We start from the raw sequence: 12,861 nt of genomic DNA on the forward strand, positions 1-12,861 counted from the left end.
TGTTTGAGAGGTTGGTAGAAATAAAGGGGCCAGTGTCATTATGAAGTTTCACTGTCTGTTCCTCCTTTTATTGCTGGAGAGGACTCATGCATGTGGGTGAGGCAGCATTTTTTGGGCTGTGATATAAACTCCAGAGCTACTGCTGCCACATAGGTGATGATAAGATCAGGTTCCGAATTATGGGGGAGCTCAGGGGGCTGAGCCCCTACATAAGAGATGAGGGTCTCTTATCATAACGGGGGGCAGGGGTCACTTAGGTGGATTTGTTAATCAATGAACTGGTTAACCGCCAAGGCCCCTCCAAGAGTCAAAGTGTAATTCAAACCCTGGACAAGATGGCCATAGCCTGTGTAACTGCAGAGAAGCCACATACTGGACTGTGTACCTAGTGCAAAGTACAGGTTTATAGATGTTGGTAAACTACGCATACTGCATATGCACTGAATTTTGGCCAAAAAACCAGTTAACATCTTTTTTTGGGAATGGGTTAGCTCTATTGCATAGGAACTTCAGAGCCATACAATAACTCTGGGAAGGAAATAAAAGGGAAGCAGACAACATCATAAGGTATAAGAAATATATCTCTGCATTTTTCACAACTTTAAATGTGAAAGAATCAAGAGTAAGACTGGTGGGTGGGTGGTAGGTTCTTCTTCCAGTCTTTGAAGACCCAATAAACCTTAACTCCTACATTTCTTGTTTTTTCTCAAGAGCTTTTTCTACTAAAATCTCTTGTTTATCTTAAGAAGAATACAACCAGATGCCAATCAGTTTCAACAATGTGCAGCAGAATTGAAGGACATAATGATGAGGGAAGGTAGGTACAGATTTAATTAGACAAAGGGAAGATTTGAAGATTTTTCTCAGAAAAATCTTAAGAACAGGAAAATACCTTTTCTCCAAACATTCTACAAACTTTCTAGTGAAGCACTGGTCTCTTTGCTGTACAAGAGCCACCTGGATTTTTCATAACTAATTCTTACCACAGTTTGTCTTATGGGAAACCTCACAGTTTGAAGAATGGAGTAGGTGGCAATAAAAGCTACAACAACAAAAATGAATGTTTGTTCCTACCTGTTGAAAACAGGCCTGGACAAGGTTTTCTGGGAACATATTCCTGTTAAAGTAATTAAAGACATTGTAATATTATGAGCTACTGAGGACAATCCATTTTACAAATTAAAATAAAGTAACTAATTACTCTATACACAGAATGGGATAATGATGTGTTCTTGTCTACAAATCCTCTATCCACACACAAGAGTAGCAAATTTATCACTGTCAGGTTTGAACTGAGGCAGAGAAAAAAGTTCAAGCCTTCTAAACGCGAAGATGACTATTTTTCTACTGTGGAATTCTCATACTCATTTTTCAGGATTTGTCATTTAAATTATTCAGCTAGCAAGTCCGGAATATTTCCACTATGGTATGCTGTGTCCATTAAGTGTATGAGGAACATTTTAAACTCATTTTTATATGGTTCATTATGCATCAGGTAAAAGTGTACCAGAAGAGGAATGATGTTTTTTATTCACATTGTGCTGTGTGTGGGTTTGTGTGCACATTCAGAAATTAATCTTGGCTGATGGAAAATTCCTGTATATTGCTGCACAAGAGCCTTTTTCATAGTGTGAAAAAAGAAAAAAAAAATCACCTTGTTGGCTCTAGTGGTTGGTATAGATTAGTTGCCTCTCTGCGAGTGACCAGCACTATATGCTTCAAATGAGACTGAGAAATCTTGTAGTCTGTGATTATGGAATAATCAGCACAACGGGAAGGTGTATACTACTCCTGTTATTCAGAAGTTGGTTTTGCCCTGAAGTCTGAAAGTTTATAACACTTTCAAATCTTTATTAAAATCCTTTCTTTAGTTTTCAAGTTCTTAGTCCTTACTTGGGCAAAATTCCTTTGAAGTAAAGAAGAGTCTGTATAAATGGAGTAAAAACTGAACTTGTGCAAAGACATCAGAATTTAAGCCTCAACACTGGATGAGGTGAACCTGTACAGAAGTAAATACAATTTCTTGCAAAAGAATTTAAGGCTACCATCGTAACTTTTAGGTCACAACTGTAAGCTGGTTGGCAAGAAAGGCACCCAGAAGACTGTGATTAACAGGGAAAAATTCTATAAAATAAATATAATTTAATTACTGCTTTTCTATCTCCAAATCCTCCTTTTGTGCTTGAGCTATAAATCAGCACTGTACATGCTGTGTGTCTGGAGAAATGGTCAACAACAGGCTGAATTAAGTACTCTGCTGCTGCTGACTGCATGGAGCCCAGCCAATGACTTCTGCTGCAAGTATACTGCTATAGTACGCCATCTGCTGCTCCTGGCTGGTTTGCCTAGTAAGAAGGCCACAGAGATTGGGAATGCCAACCTATGGGGTGGGAAACACTTATCTATAATGCTGTAACAGTAGGTTCTGGGACCAGGGACTTCCAGCATGCCTTGCCCATTGAATCTGCAGGTGTGCTCTGAATCTGGAAGTCTGCAGGTGAAGCAACTCTAAGCTTATCTCTCTGCACCCATGCTCAAGTCCTTGATCTATGGTGGGACTCAGATGGCCATGGTATGCACAGGCCTCATGGTGCTGGGACCTGGTGCAGCAGAGATATAGACAAGCTCAGAGAATCAGTATAGACTGATCAGTGTCAGGATGTGGCAAAAGGTTTTATTTTGAGCTGTGGGACTTGGGAACAGATATACTGTGAATACAATACCTATAAGTATTTGCTTAAAAAATACAATTTTTTGGGGGTGACTTCTTCTCACCAACTGTAAGAACACTGCATAAATCGAATTTGCATAAAGCAAACCTACTTTATAATGTAAGAAATAGGGATAGGTTCCCCTGTTGGCTGCTCCCAGGGCCAGCTGGGTTGAGTGCGGACAAGCAGAGCCCCAGGTGGTGCAGGGCATGGCCCTCACCCCAGCCCCGGCTGCAGCGGCCCCAGGAGCTGCCGGAACCAGCTGCCAGCAGCCACTGGGCTGCACTGTGCCACAAACCCTCCAGGGCTCTGCCTGTCCCCACTTACCCCAGCTCCTGCTGCAGCTGTCCCGGGAGCGGCTGATGTCAACTCCCTGTAGCTGCTGGGCTGCACTGTGCCCTGTGCAGGCAGCTCCCGGGGCTGCTGCAGGTGGGGCTGGGGCACAGACAGGCAGAGTGCCAGAAACAGCCTGGAGCCCCTGAGCCTGCAGCGGCCGCTGGCCCCAGCCTGCTCTTGTCTGGCTGCAGGTGGCTGCCCGTCCCTGCTGCAGCCCTGGGAGAGGTAGGTGACACCTGCTTGCAGCCGCTGGGCTGCGCCATGCCCCAACCCCGCCAGGGCTCTGTTTCCCCTCAGGCACTGTGCTCCGAACCCCACAGTGCAGCGGAGCCCAGCAGCTGCAAGCAGGCAGTGTCTGCCGCTCCCAGGGCTGCAGCAGGTGTGGGCAGCTGCCTGCAGCTGGACGAGAGCAGGCTGGGGCCGGCTGCTGCTGCAGGCTCGGGGGCTCCAGGCTGTTCCTGGTGCTCTGCCTGTCTCCACCCCAGCATCAGATGCAGCGGTCCTGGGAGCTGCCAGTGCCAGTTGCCTGCACGAGGGCACGGTGCAGTCCAGCAGCTACAGGGAGCTGGCATTGGCCACTCCTGAGACAGCTGCAGCAGGAGCTAGGGTAAGTGGGGACAGGCAGAGCTCCAGGGGGTTCGGGGCATGGTGCAGCCATGCAGCTGGTGCCAGCAGCTCCCGGGGCCGCTGCAGCCAGGGCTAGGGTGAGTGCCACACCGCATGGGGCTCCACTTGTCCACACCCAACCCAGCCAGCCCCAGGAGTAGCCAACAACGAAATCTATCCCTGTTTCTTACATTACTGTATAAAGTAGATTTGTTTTATGCAAATTTGATTTATGCGGCTTTCTCCAGATCTATGCTGATGGCATATATGCGAATTTACCTCGCATATAACGAATTTCGGGTACAAAAGGGTCATCACATAAGAGCGAATTCACATAAATCGAACCCACATAAATCGAGGGAAACCTATATAGAAATTATAAAAAAAAAAAAAAAATCAAAACCAAAACCAAACACATACAGATCAAAGTGATGGCAGACAGAGACAAACTATAATTGGAAGGAAAAATCCATAGACACCTTTTTTTGTAACTACTAAGCCATTACTGGAAATTAAATCCATTTGTCAGAAGTTTGCACTTCTCCTAACAAGTTAAATTTTATTTAGCTGATGCCAGCTGTGATTTACTGGGGACCCAGTTGCTCAGGTTTTGTACATATTTCATCAGGCCAATTTTTTTCTAACCACTTCATTTATCTATCCTATTATAAGACCATCATCAGGAAGAGAAGGTAACAAGCCCATCTGGAAAACTGACAGCACAGTGAATCTGTAGAGTAGGCAAGCCAAGGAAATTTACATGGAGTGCATTTCTTGCCTGCCTTTCTTTACTGAGAAGAGATTCCCAAGCAGAGAGTATCAAGAGATTCTTCTCTTGAGAAAAGAGGCACTTAGCCACTGAGAAGAAGCATCACAACATCACTGCAACCTTCTGCAATTTTCTATACCCTAAGAAACAACAGTGCTGAGTTACCTTCCTGAAACCAGCCCACTAATCTCTTTTCTCTGGATATTTTTCTTATGCTAAGGCAGTAAGTGTAAAGTTCTGTTTCTGTTAGGGGCAGCAGAAATAAACTGGGACAGGAAATGTTGACCTTAGATCCATAGGTAAGTTACTATGTGAAATGCATGAGCAACCCAGGCTGGCATCTACTGTATAGAGAAGGGCATTTTACACGCTATTTTGTATGGATCCATCTAAAGCTATGTGCTGTTTTGTCTACCCTATGAAAAGTTCTGTTTACTCCACAGCCTTACTCTTCCAAATTATCTTCATTTGTGCATACAGTTCAGTAACTGTGGTTGCAACAGAATGGAAATGGAAAAGCTCACCTAATCAGATCTAGCATGGCATCCACTGTTGTGACCTCAGGTGTGCTACCCATCCTGTCAATATCATCCGCTTTCTGAGACACCCCAGGTTTGATGGTCACAACTAGCACAATCCCTGTAATCAAGAGAGAACCAAAGTATAATCAGAGACAACCTTTCCATATCCATTTTACCTGAATTCTTATCACCAAATGCAGTCTGTAGTTGTACTGTAATATTAACAGGAGTAAGTGACCCATAACTGGAATCCTTAATTAGTAAGGCTCTTTTAATATGATAGGGACCTGTGATGGCTCTCTAATGCTTTTGATGGGGTCAGATATTTGACATTATTCTTTTTGGTTATATTACATATTCTCAATCATTCTCTATAAATCTCAAAGAACAATTACTTCAGTGGGATTGCAAATGGTTGCTTTCCTCTGTTGTGTTTGTTTGAAGAGCTGCTCTATTTTTCCTACACATCTAGTTCTACATTACTAGTGTTCACATGGGAATTGGTTGCTTTGTTTTGTGACTCCACAAAGCAGAATCTGTTTTTGTAAAGATAGCCTACAGCACTCAGTTCACACAAGACTACACTTCAGAAACAGAATCAACTAAAAATAGCTTTGCTTTAGGACCACTCTTGCTCACACTGAAGTCAATGGCACAATTTATATTAATTTTGAAGGAATCAGTATCAATCTTTCCTGCAATTATAGAATAAAATCTAAGCTGCTGCAATTGCATTAAGTTTTTATTCAAAACAAACAAACATAAATTCATTGTAGAGAGGCTGAAACATCAGCATAATCCCTCAAACCCCTCCCCCGCCAGCAATGTTTTCTAGTTATATTTATTGATACAGGCAGAGCTGACCTGGTATAAACTCCCTCAACCATAGAAATTATCAAGAAGAAGCTGACAACTGACAATTTATTCTTTATTTAATCTTTCTGTAAACTTAGTCACTGAAAGTTCTCATATTTATATGTAAACTATACACTTTCCTAAGCCAGGACTGTCCAACTTCAATGTGTGGGGATGCAGACTCTGTGGGCCCCACACGCTGGGGGCAGTCCCTTGGGATCTACCCTCACCATGAGGGCAGTGCTAGAGGTGCACAGCCCCCTCTCTCAGGTGTTCTCCCCTGCCAAAGGGCAGTGGAAGAGGCGGCCTCTTCCGTCGGCCTCATGTTAAACACTCTTGCAGGCTGTATGTTGGACAGCCCTGTCCTCAGCTATGGAAATGATTGGTAAAATGCCTCCTCAGTGCTTGGTATCAGTGAAATTACAGCAGAGGTAAACGTAGCCCCATGTGTATATACTCCTTCAGGTTTTCAGCTCTTTAACTCTAACTTCTGCAGAAAAAAATCCTCCTTTAAATCTATATTTAATATTCTCAGCAGTGGGCACAAAATTTGGTCTTGTGATAGGCAGAATGACCACTCAGAAAAGCTGTTAACAGAGGAAGTTAATCCAATGCTTTGGGTTAGCAGAGGGGCCACAGATGATTACTCTGTGTACATAGGCAAACAAGGTTCTTTGGGTAAATGTATCTTTTATTAGATCAACTAAATAGTTGGAATATTGTTCTTTGCAAGCTTTCAGGCACAAGCGCCTTTCTTCAAGCATAGGGAGACTCTGCTGGTGTTTTGTGTGCTTTCCTGGGTGGACTAGAAGCCACTACAAAACACCAGTAGACTCCCCTTATGCCTGAAGAAGGGTGTTTGTGCCCAAAAGCTTGCAAAAAAACATTTTTCCAACTATTTAGTTGGTCTAATAAAAGATATTATGTTTACCCAAAGAACCTTGTCTGCCTATGTCCTTAGACCAGCATGGATATAACCAACACCCCCATATTCTGTGTACAGGCATTTGTACGGTGGCTGAGTTGGCCATGTGGAATTAATTTCCTGCAGTAGAGAAAGAGAGAGAGAGCTGCAGGAAGTTAGGAGTGAAACCAGAAAGTGAAAAAAGAACAAAGGAGAGGAATTCCTTCTCTCAAGAGGTGTGTCACAGTATATATTCTTGCATTGGGGAATGTTGGCTGAAATGAGCCTTACTTTTATAATTATGCTTTTGGGACTGGAGCTGAGGAATTTCTATTTGTTTTACTTCTGGCCTTTAAAAAGACAGGGTGTTATTCAATCAATTATACCCCACTAATAATTAATTATAATACAACTGTTCCTAGGCAAATAGTTTTTAATTTTGCCCAGCTGGAATCCTGTGGCAAATCTCCTACTGACTTCACAAATGCAGAATCAGGCCCTAAGACTCTTTCTTAGATTCCCCACAACACTAATTGGTTTGTCAGGAACCCCTGAAAAGGATCTTAGGGTGAACATTATACTTATACCATGCTAAGGACACTTAAAATGTGAGCACCTGCACAGTAAAGTTCATTAACTTCTGTTAGATGCTTTCTGAGCATCTCAGTTATACCACTTCTGGTGAAGGATAACTTGAAGCTACCTAGCTCATGTTAGGGTAATTTCAGTCTGCTCCATGGAGATAAAACAAGCAATTTGCAGTCCTCCAGACTCCCAGGGTGTACTGCTCCCAGCCCCCCCCCGCCCCTGCTATCCAGAACATGGATTGGGCCCAGTATCCTGGCTCCTAGCCACAAACCTGCTCACGCAGCAAGTCAGAGCTGTGTATACAAAAAATAGTATTAACCCTTAATGTGAGATAGCTCACTTGGTTTCAGGCTGGATGTAAGGAAGAACTTCTTTACTGTCTGAGACCCCACAGTCTGGAATAGACGGCTGCCGGAGGTGGTTCAAGCACCTACACTGAACACCTTCAAGAGAAATTTGGATGTTTATCTTGCTGGGATCCTATGACCCCTGCTGACTTCCTGCCCCTAGGGCAGGGGGCTGGACTTGATGATCTTCTGAGGTCCTTTCCAGCCCTAATGTCTATGAATCTATGAATCACTTACTCAACTTTAGAATCTCAGGACACAAAACATTAATTGAAGTGCTTATTTGAATGTCAAGTATTTGTATTAACACTGAAAACCTAATATGGTGTTGATATTGTGAACTCATAATTAAACAGTATTAAAGATTGTGAAGACTTCAGTATTGTATATTACCTAGAATTACAGCTATGACGGTAGTGCAGAAATAATACACGACTGCACGCAGACCTATCTTCCCAGAAACGCTGGAGTCTAAAGCAGCAACACCTAGAGAAAAAAAATGAACAGATTTTAGAGAATACACACATCATGAATATAGAGTGATTTATTTATATGTGGAAAATATTTAACCATTCTTAATTTTTCCTACACATCTACTGCTCAATGGCAGTAATATCCAGGAAAACTTTCTGCAATAGGCTGAGGTGTTTGCTTGAGGTACTTTATCATCCAGGTAACAAGTGCTTTGCTGCCTCAGTCAGGTAAGGCATTATCTCATCTGGATTGACTGGAGTTTTTTTTTTCTTTTGGCACTCTATTCTATTAGCAAGTGTTTATTTTTCTAGGAAAAAGCTGCGGGTGCTTTGTTGATTCACTTAGTCAGGCGATGCATTATTCCTCTTAATATATATTTTTAAAAGCCATCATTTGGCTTCAAAATTTAAACCCCAATGAGAAGAATGAAGGTAATTCACAACATTCAGTGGCACTGTCCTAGTCTGCTTGGTTGTACACTTGGACAACAAATGCATTGATTCATCCATGGATAACTTTTTGGTTGCAAAGAAGAAGTTTATTTTCTTTTTTCTTTAAAAAAAATTAGAACTTAAGAGTACACATTTTGCCCCCAGTGGGTGGGCAACTCCTCCTGTGTTTAGATCTGCAAGCAAGAGTTGCTTTTTTCTGTTGTATGCATCCCAAGAGCATTCTCAAACTACAATTATATTTGAAGGCAGCTAAACTTTTAACACTGATAGTACATCAACCAGATTTTTGGGAGAGATTTTCTTATGTAAAATATCTGCACTGAAAATTTAATGGTTTCCAAGATTTACAGGTCTGGCCACATGTAACAAATTTAATACCCAGGGGCAACGGTTAAAAAAACAACACTAAAATAATTTGAAAACTTGACATATATTTTTTATATATTTGTGATCCTTTTATATATTAAATCAGACTCTCAGAAGCTTGTCATTTTCTTTTAGATATGGAAATAAAGAGTTATGAGGATGTTTAACTTCTGAAGAGTAAGTAGATTTAAGCCCAAATATTTTTAAAGACAAATTTATCTGACACATCTCAAATATGGATTTCTGACTATTACAAGGATCTTGGCAAATGCCCTGTATAAAATTATAAGTCCTTCTAAAAGATAAGCTAATAATAATAACTAGTACAGGGTTATTACCAGCTGTAGTCGAAATTGTGCATACACAACCATTAAAAAAGGAGATTCTTTAATTACTATTTTCCCATCTATTTGATTACTTGTAGGACCTCACAGAAAATACAGAAGAACAAGGTTATTTACATACAGGAAACTATAGAAACGATGAAATAAAACACTTGTATTTCAAGGAAAAAATATCTGTATTATCAATTTCCATGTACAGAAAAAAACAAAACAAATCAGTATCACTTTTAGCCCTGTGTATCCTTGTGATATCAATGTCATCTGAGAAGCAAATGACAGAATGGGCATTGAGATGGGACTATCATTAGATAACATATGCACAGCAGACGGAAGGAAGCTTGCATTGCTACTGTCTGTTTTTGCATATTGTGCGGGCCGCCTCCCGATCCCGTTCATGCGGCCATGTGCGGGCTAGGAGCGGTATGCGAACCCGTTTCTGCGCACGCGGGCTGTGGCCAGCAGCCCGGGCACGCAGGGTCGAAGAAAACCGGTGGCGAGTTAGAATTAGTTACGGACGCGTAATGGTTGATTAAAAGATTGTTTACTTACACCAAAGATGGTCGTGGTGTAGGCTGGACAGTTTCCCAGGCTCAGCTCCACTTAAGTCCTCGTTAGAGGACTCCGACAATTGACCCCGGAGTTGTTGAAGCTCCGCGGGTTCGGCTTGGTAGTTTCAAAGGAAAGGGATACGTCTAGGATCGCGCTCGGTGACGGGGAGAGGCTAGAGGCCGTTTGGCCCCCGGAGTGGTTGATGCTCCGTGGGTTCGGTAAATAGGTCCCCCGGAGTTGTTAAGACTCCGTGGGTTCGGTAAGTCGGCCCTCTATTGCCCTCTTAAGGAGAAGAAAAAGCTGGGTTCGAAGGGATTAGCAGCGCTTAGAAATCTTCACGCTCTTTCTCCCAAACTCCAATTGCGCGCGCTCTCTCTCTCTCTCTCTCCAACTTGGGCAGAAACCTCCCAAGCTCTTTATACGGCTAGCAAGCCAATCGCTAGCCACCACGTGTGCCTATATTAAGGATCGGCCAATAATGTGGCGCGAATCTAAATACAAATGGCGGGAACGCCTTTGCACCGTGCATCATCATGATGCAAAAGAAATGCACCATGCAAAGAAGGCTACAAACTGGCGGGAAATACTGTTCTGCACGCGGGTTCTCCTATTGCAGCAGAAAACTACCATGCAAAGGAGCTGCAATTTGGTGGGGACATAATTTAGCGGTGCCGAAGCACACAAAAACAAAAAACCACAACTTTGGGTTGTGACACATATTACCTCACTATCAGATATGTACTTGAAATATAGATGATAATGAGTATTAAACTGTTTTGCAAGTAATTATCTGGTCATCAAATTCCCGCTTCCTACAAGTAGTAAATTCACTTACAAGATTCTAAATTGTGATTTAAAAAGAAAAATGGGTAGATTCCACTAAAGCCTACACCAGTGACTCCCTACCAGGGTGCTAGGGCATGCTGGGGTGCTGCCAGATGCCTTGTAGGGTGCCACGAGGTGCAAGGAGATAAGCAGATATGGTAAGTGAATAAGCCAGGCTTAGACCTGTCCCTGCCTGGATGATTCCCTACCCCTACTGCCCATCCCGTGTAAAGAGGTAAGCACTGGAAAACAATTAGTTTTTGAAATTCACAAAAGTTATGGAGGGGTGCCTCGAGTCCAATGAGGAATGCCTTGAGACCAAGAACTTTGAGCCTACACAGTCATTAGAGGAAATATTTGTAAAGTTTAGAAAACAAGGTAGTTAATATTAAACCTTGTTGCACATGCTATTAATAACCAAAGTGTAACAACCAGGTTCTGTGCCCTGATCAGTGTCAGTGGGCAGGCTGGCAGTGATGGCCTGGGGCTGGTGACCTGGTCACTCATCCCTACTTACACTACTGATTAGTAATGTTCACCTACGGAGCATTATTAATCTTACCAACAGTCCTAAAGTGGGCGGTGGGGGTAGAGATTCTTAACAACACAGCTTTGCTTTTGAGTTTGCTTTCTGTCTGCTCAACACATGGCAAGCTGTATCCAGGCAAAATATGTAAAACCCTCTGTCTTCACTGGGCAGAGGGAGAAGGGGATTCTTTGGGCAGATTGGTGGGGAGAAAGACTAAAGTGTGGCCCTCCCTGATTGGACCAGGCTTGCGTGATGTCACACCAGGTATATAGGAACCACTCACTAAGGTTCTGGGTCCCTTTCTCCGGTGGCTGCTGAGAGCTGCGTTGGTAGCCAGAAAACCTGCTCCCCATAGAGGGGTCTGGGGATCTCCCCCCCTCTTTGCTGGAGAGATACGCAAACATTATTTGAAGGGAAAGTCTCAGATAGAGGGTGAGAGAGTCTGTTTTGCAGTGTAAGACTCCTTTTTCCTCTTTTTTTTTTTTTTCTTTTCTTAAGTAGGTTAACACCATGGGGGTGTTAATCTCTGAAGCAAACTGCCCAGTTACTGGCTACAGGGGCCTGGCCCCCTCTGTTTTGTAATTGTATTGTCTCAGTGTAGGTTATAGCTGAGACCAGATGTCATAGCCACAGGCAGAGGCCTGGGCCTTTGCTTGCTGTTTCTGTTTCAGTCTAACTGTATGGCTGAACCCCAGCTATCTGTTCAGGCCTTAGTAGGGTGGCCATCATAGAGGATAGTCTGGTTGTCCTCTGTCCTCTATTGATACGAAACCCGACACCTTTATGTCCTCTATTTTTCTCTTCTTCAAGAGAAGAATATAAAGGTGTTGGGTTTCATATCAACAGAGGACAGAGTAGCAGAAAACTGAAATGTTCTCTATGATGGCCACCCAGTGGGGTAGGCCTGACCTCTCCTTCGAAGTTTTCTTCTTGCAGTTTCTGCCCAGCAGAGCTGGGATTGGGACTAGGAATGTAGGGGTGTGGCATGCTGTCTGGAGCCACAGTTAACCCCTCAAGGCCACCACATGGAAGTGGGGATCGCCCTACAGGGGCCCTTTGCAACAAAGGAGGACCCATTCACTTTAGCAGCTTCCTGTGGCCCAGCAAACCCAAGGAGCAGTTCAAAGGACTCTCCAGTGAAGCCTCTCCCTCCAGCCCATTGCTAAAGGTCAGGTATAAGGGTGCAAGCCCCTGGAACTGCCTTTTGGGTGAGCCCGAAGTCCCAGACTGCCTGAGCATGGGTGAAGCCTCCCGAAGAGGGTGCAATCTATGAGCTATGTCTTGTAGTTGGTAGTGTTTTAAATTGCATTAAGTATTTTCTTTGTTCTCTTTGCCTTTGTTTTCTGTAATAAATTTGTTCTTTGTGTTTACACTGCTTGCGATGAGGGGTTTTTGTTTAACTAGGGCACCCTAGTAATTTATTTAGTGTTTCCCAGGTGGTCTATCCCAGGGAAGATCTTAGAAAAGTTTATTAAGGAGGCCATCCTTAATGGACTGGCCGACGCCAACATCTTAAGGGATAGCCAGCACGGGTTTGTTGCGGGTAGGTCTTGCTTGACCAATCTCATTTCCTTCTACGACCAGGTGACCTATCACCTGGACAAGGGAGAAGAGATTGATGTCATATATCTTGACTTCAAAAAAGCCTTCAATCTGGTGTCCCATGATCGTCTCTTGGAGAAACT

The 12,861-nt window shown here is 43.2% G+C and overlaps 1 protein-coding gene across 1 annotated transcript in view; it reads right to left on the reverse strand.

Annotated features, from left to right (window-relative positions):
- SLC1A1 (solute carrier family 1 member 1) overlaps positions 1 to 12,861 on the reverse strand; it is a 75,991-nt gene that overhangs the window by 29,166 nt on the left and 33,964 nt on the right. Inside the window, exons 3-5 of the mRNA XM_006025416.3 lie at positions 8,031 to 8,123; positions 4,947 to 5,061; positions 1,075 to 1,117 (exon numbers count right to left, since the gene is read on the reverse strand). Of these exons, the coding sequence (XP_006025478.1) occupies positions 1,075 to 1,117; positions 4,947 to 5,061; positions 8,031 to 8,123 (251 nt within the window). The remainder of the gene's footprint in view (positions 1 to 1,074; positions 1,118 to 4,946; positions 5,062 to 8,030; positions 8,124 to 12,861) is intronic.

Source organism: Alligator sinensis, unplaced genomic scaffold, assembly GCF_000455745.1.
Source record: "Alligator sinensis unplaced genomic scaffold, ASM45574v1 scaffold392_2, whole genome shotgun sequence".
In the NCBI taxonomy this organism is placed as follows: Eukaryota; Metazoa; Chordata; order Crocodylia; family Alligatoridae; genus Alligator; species Alligator sinensis.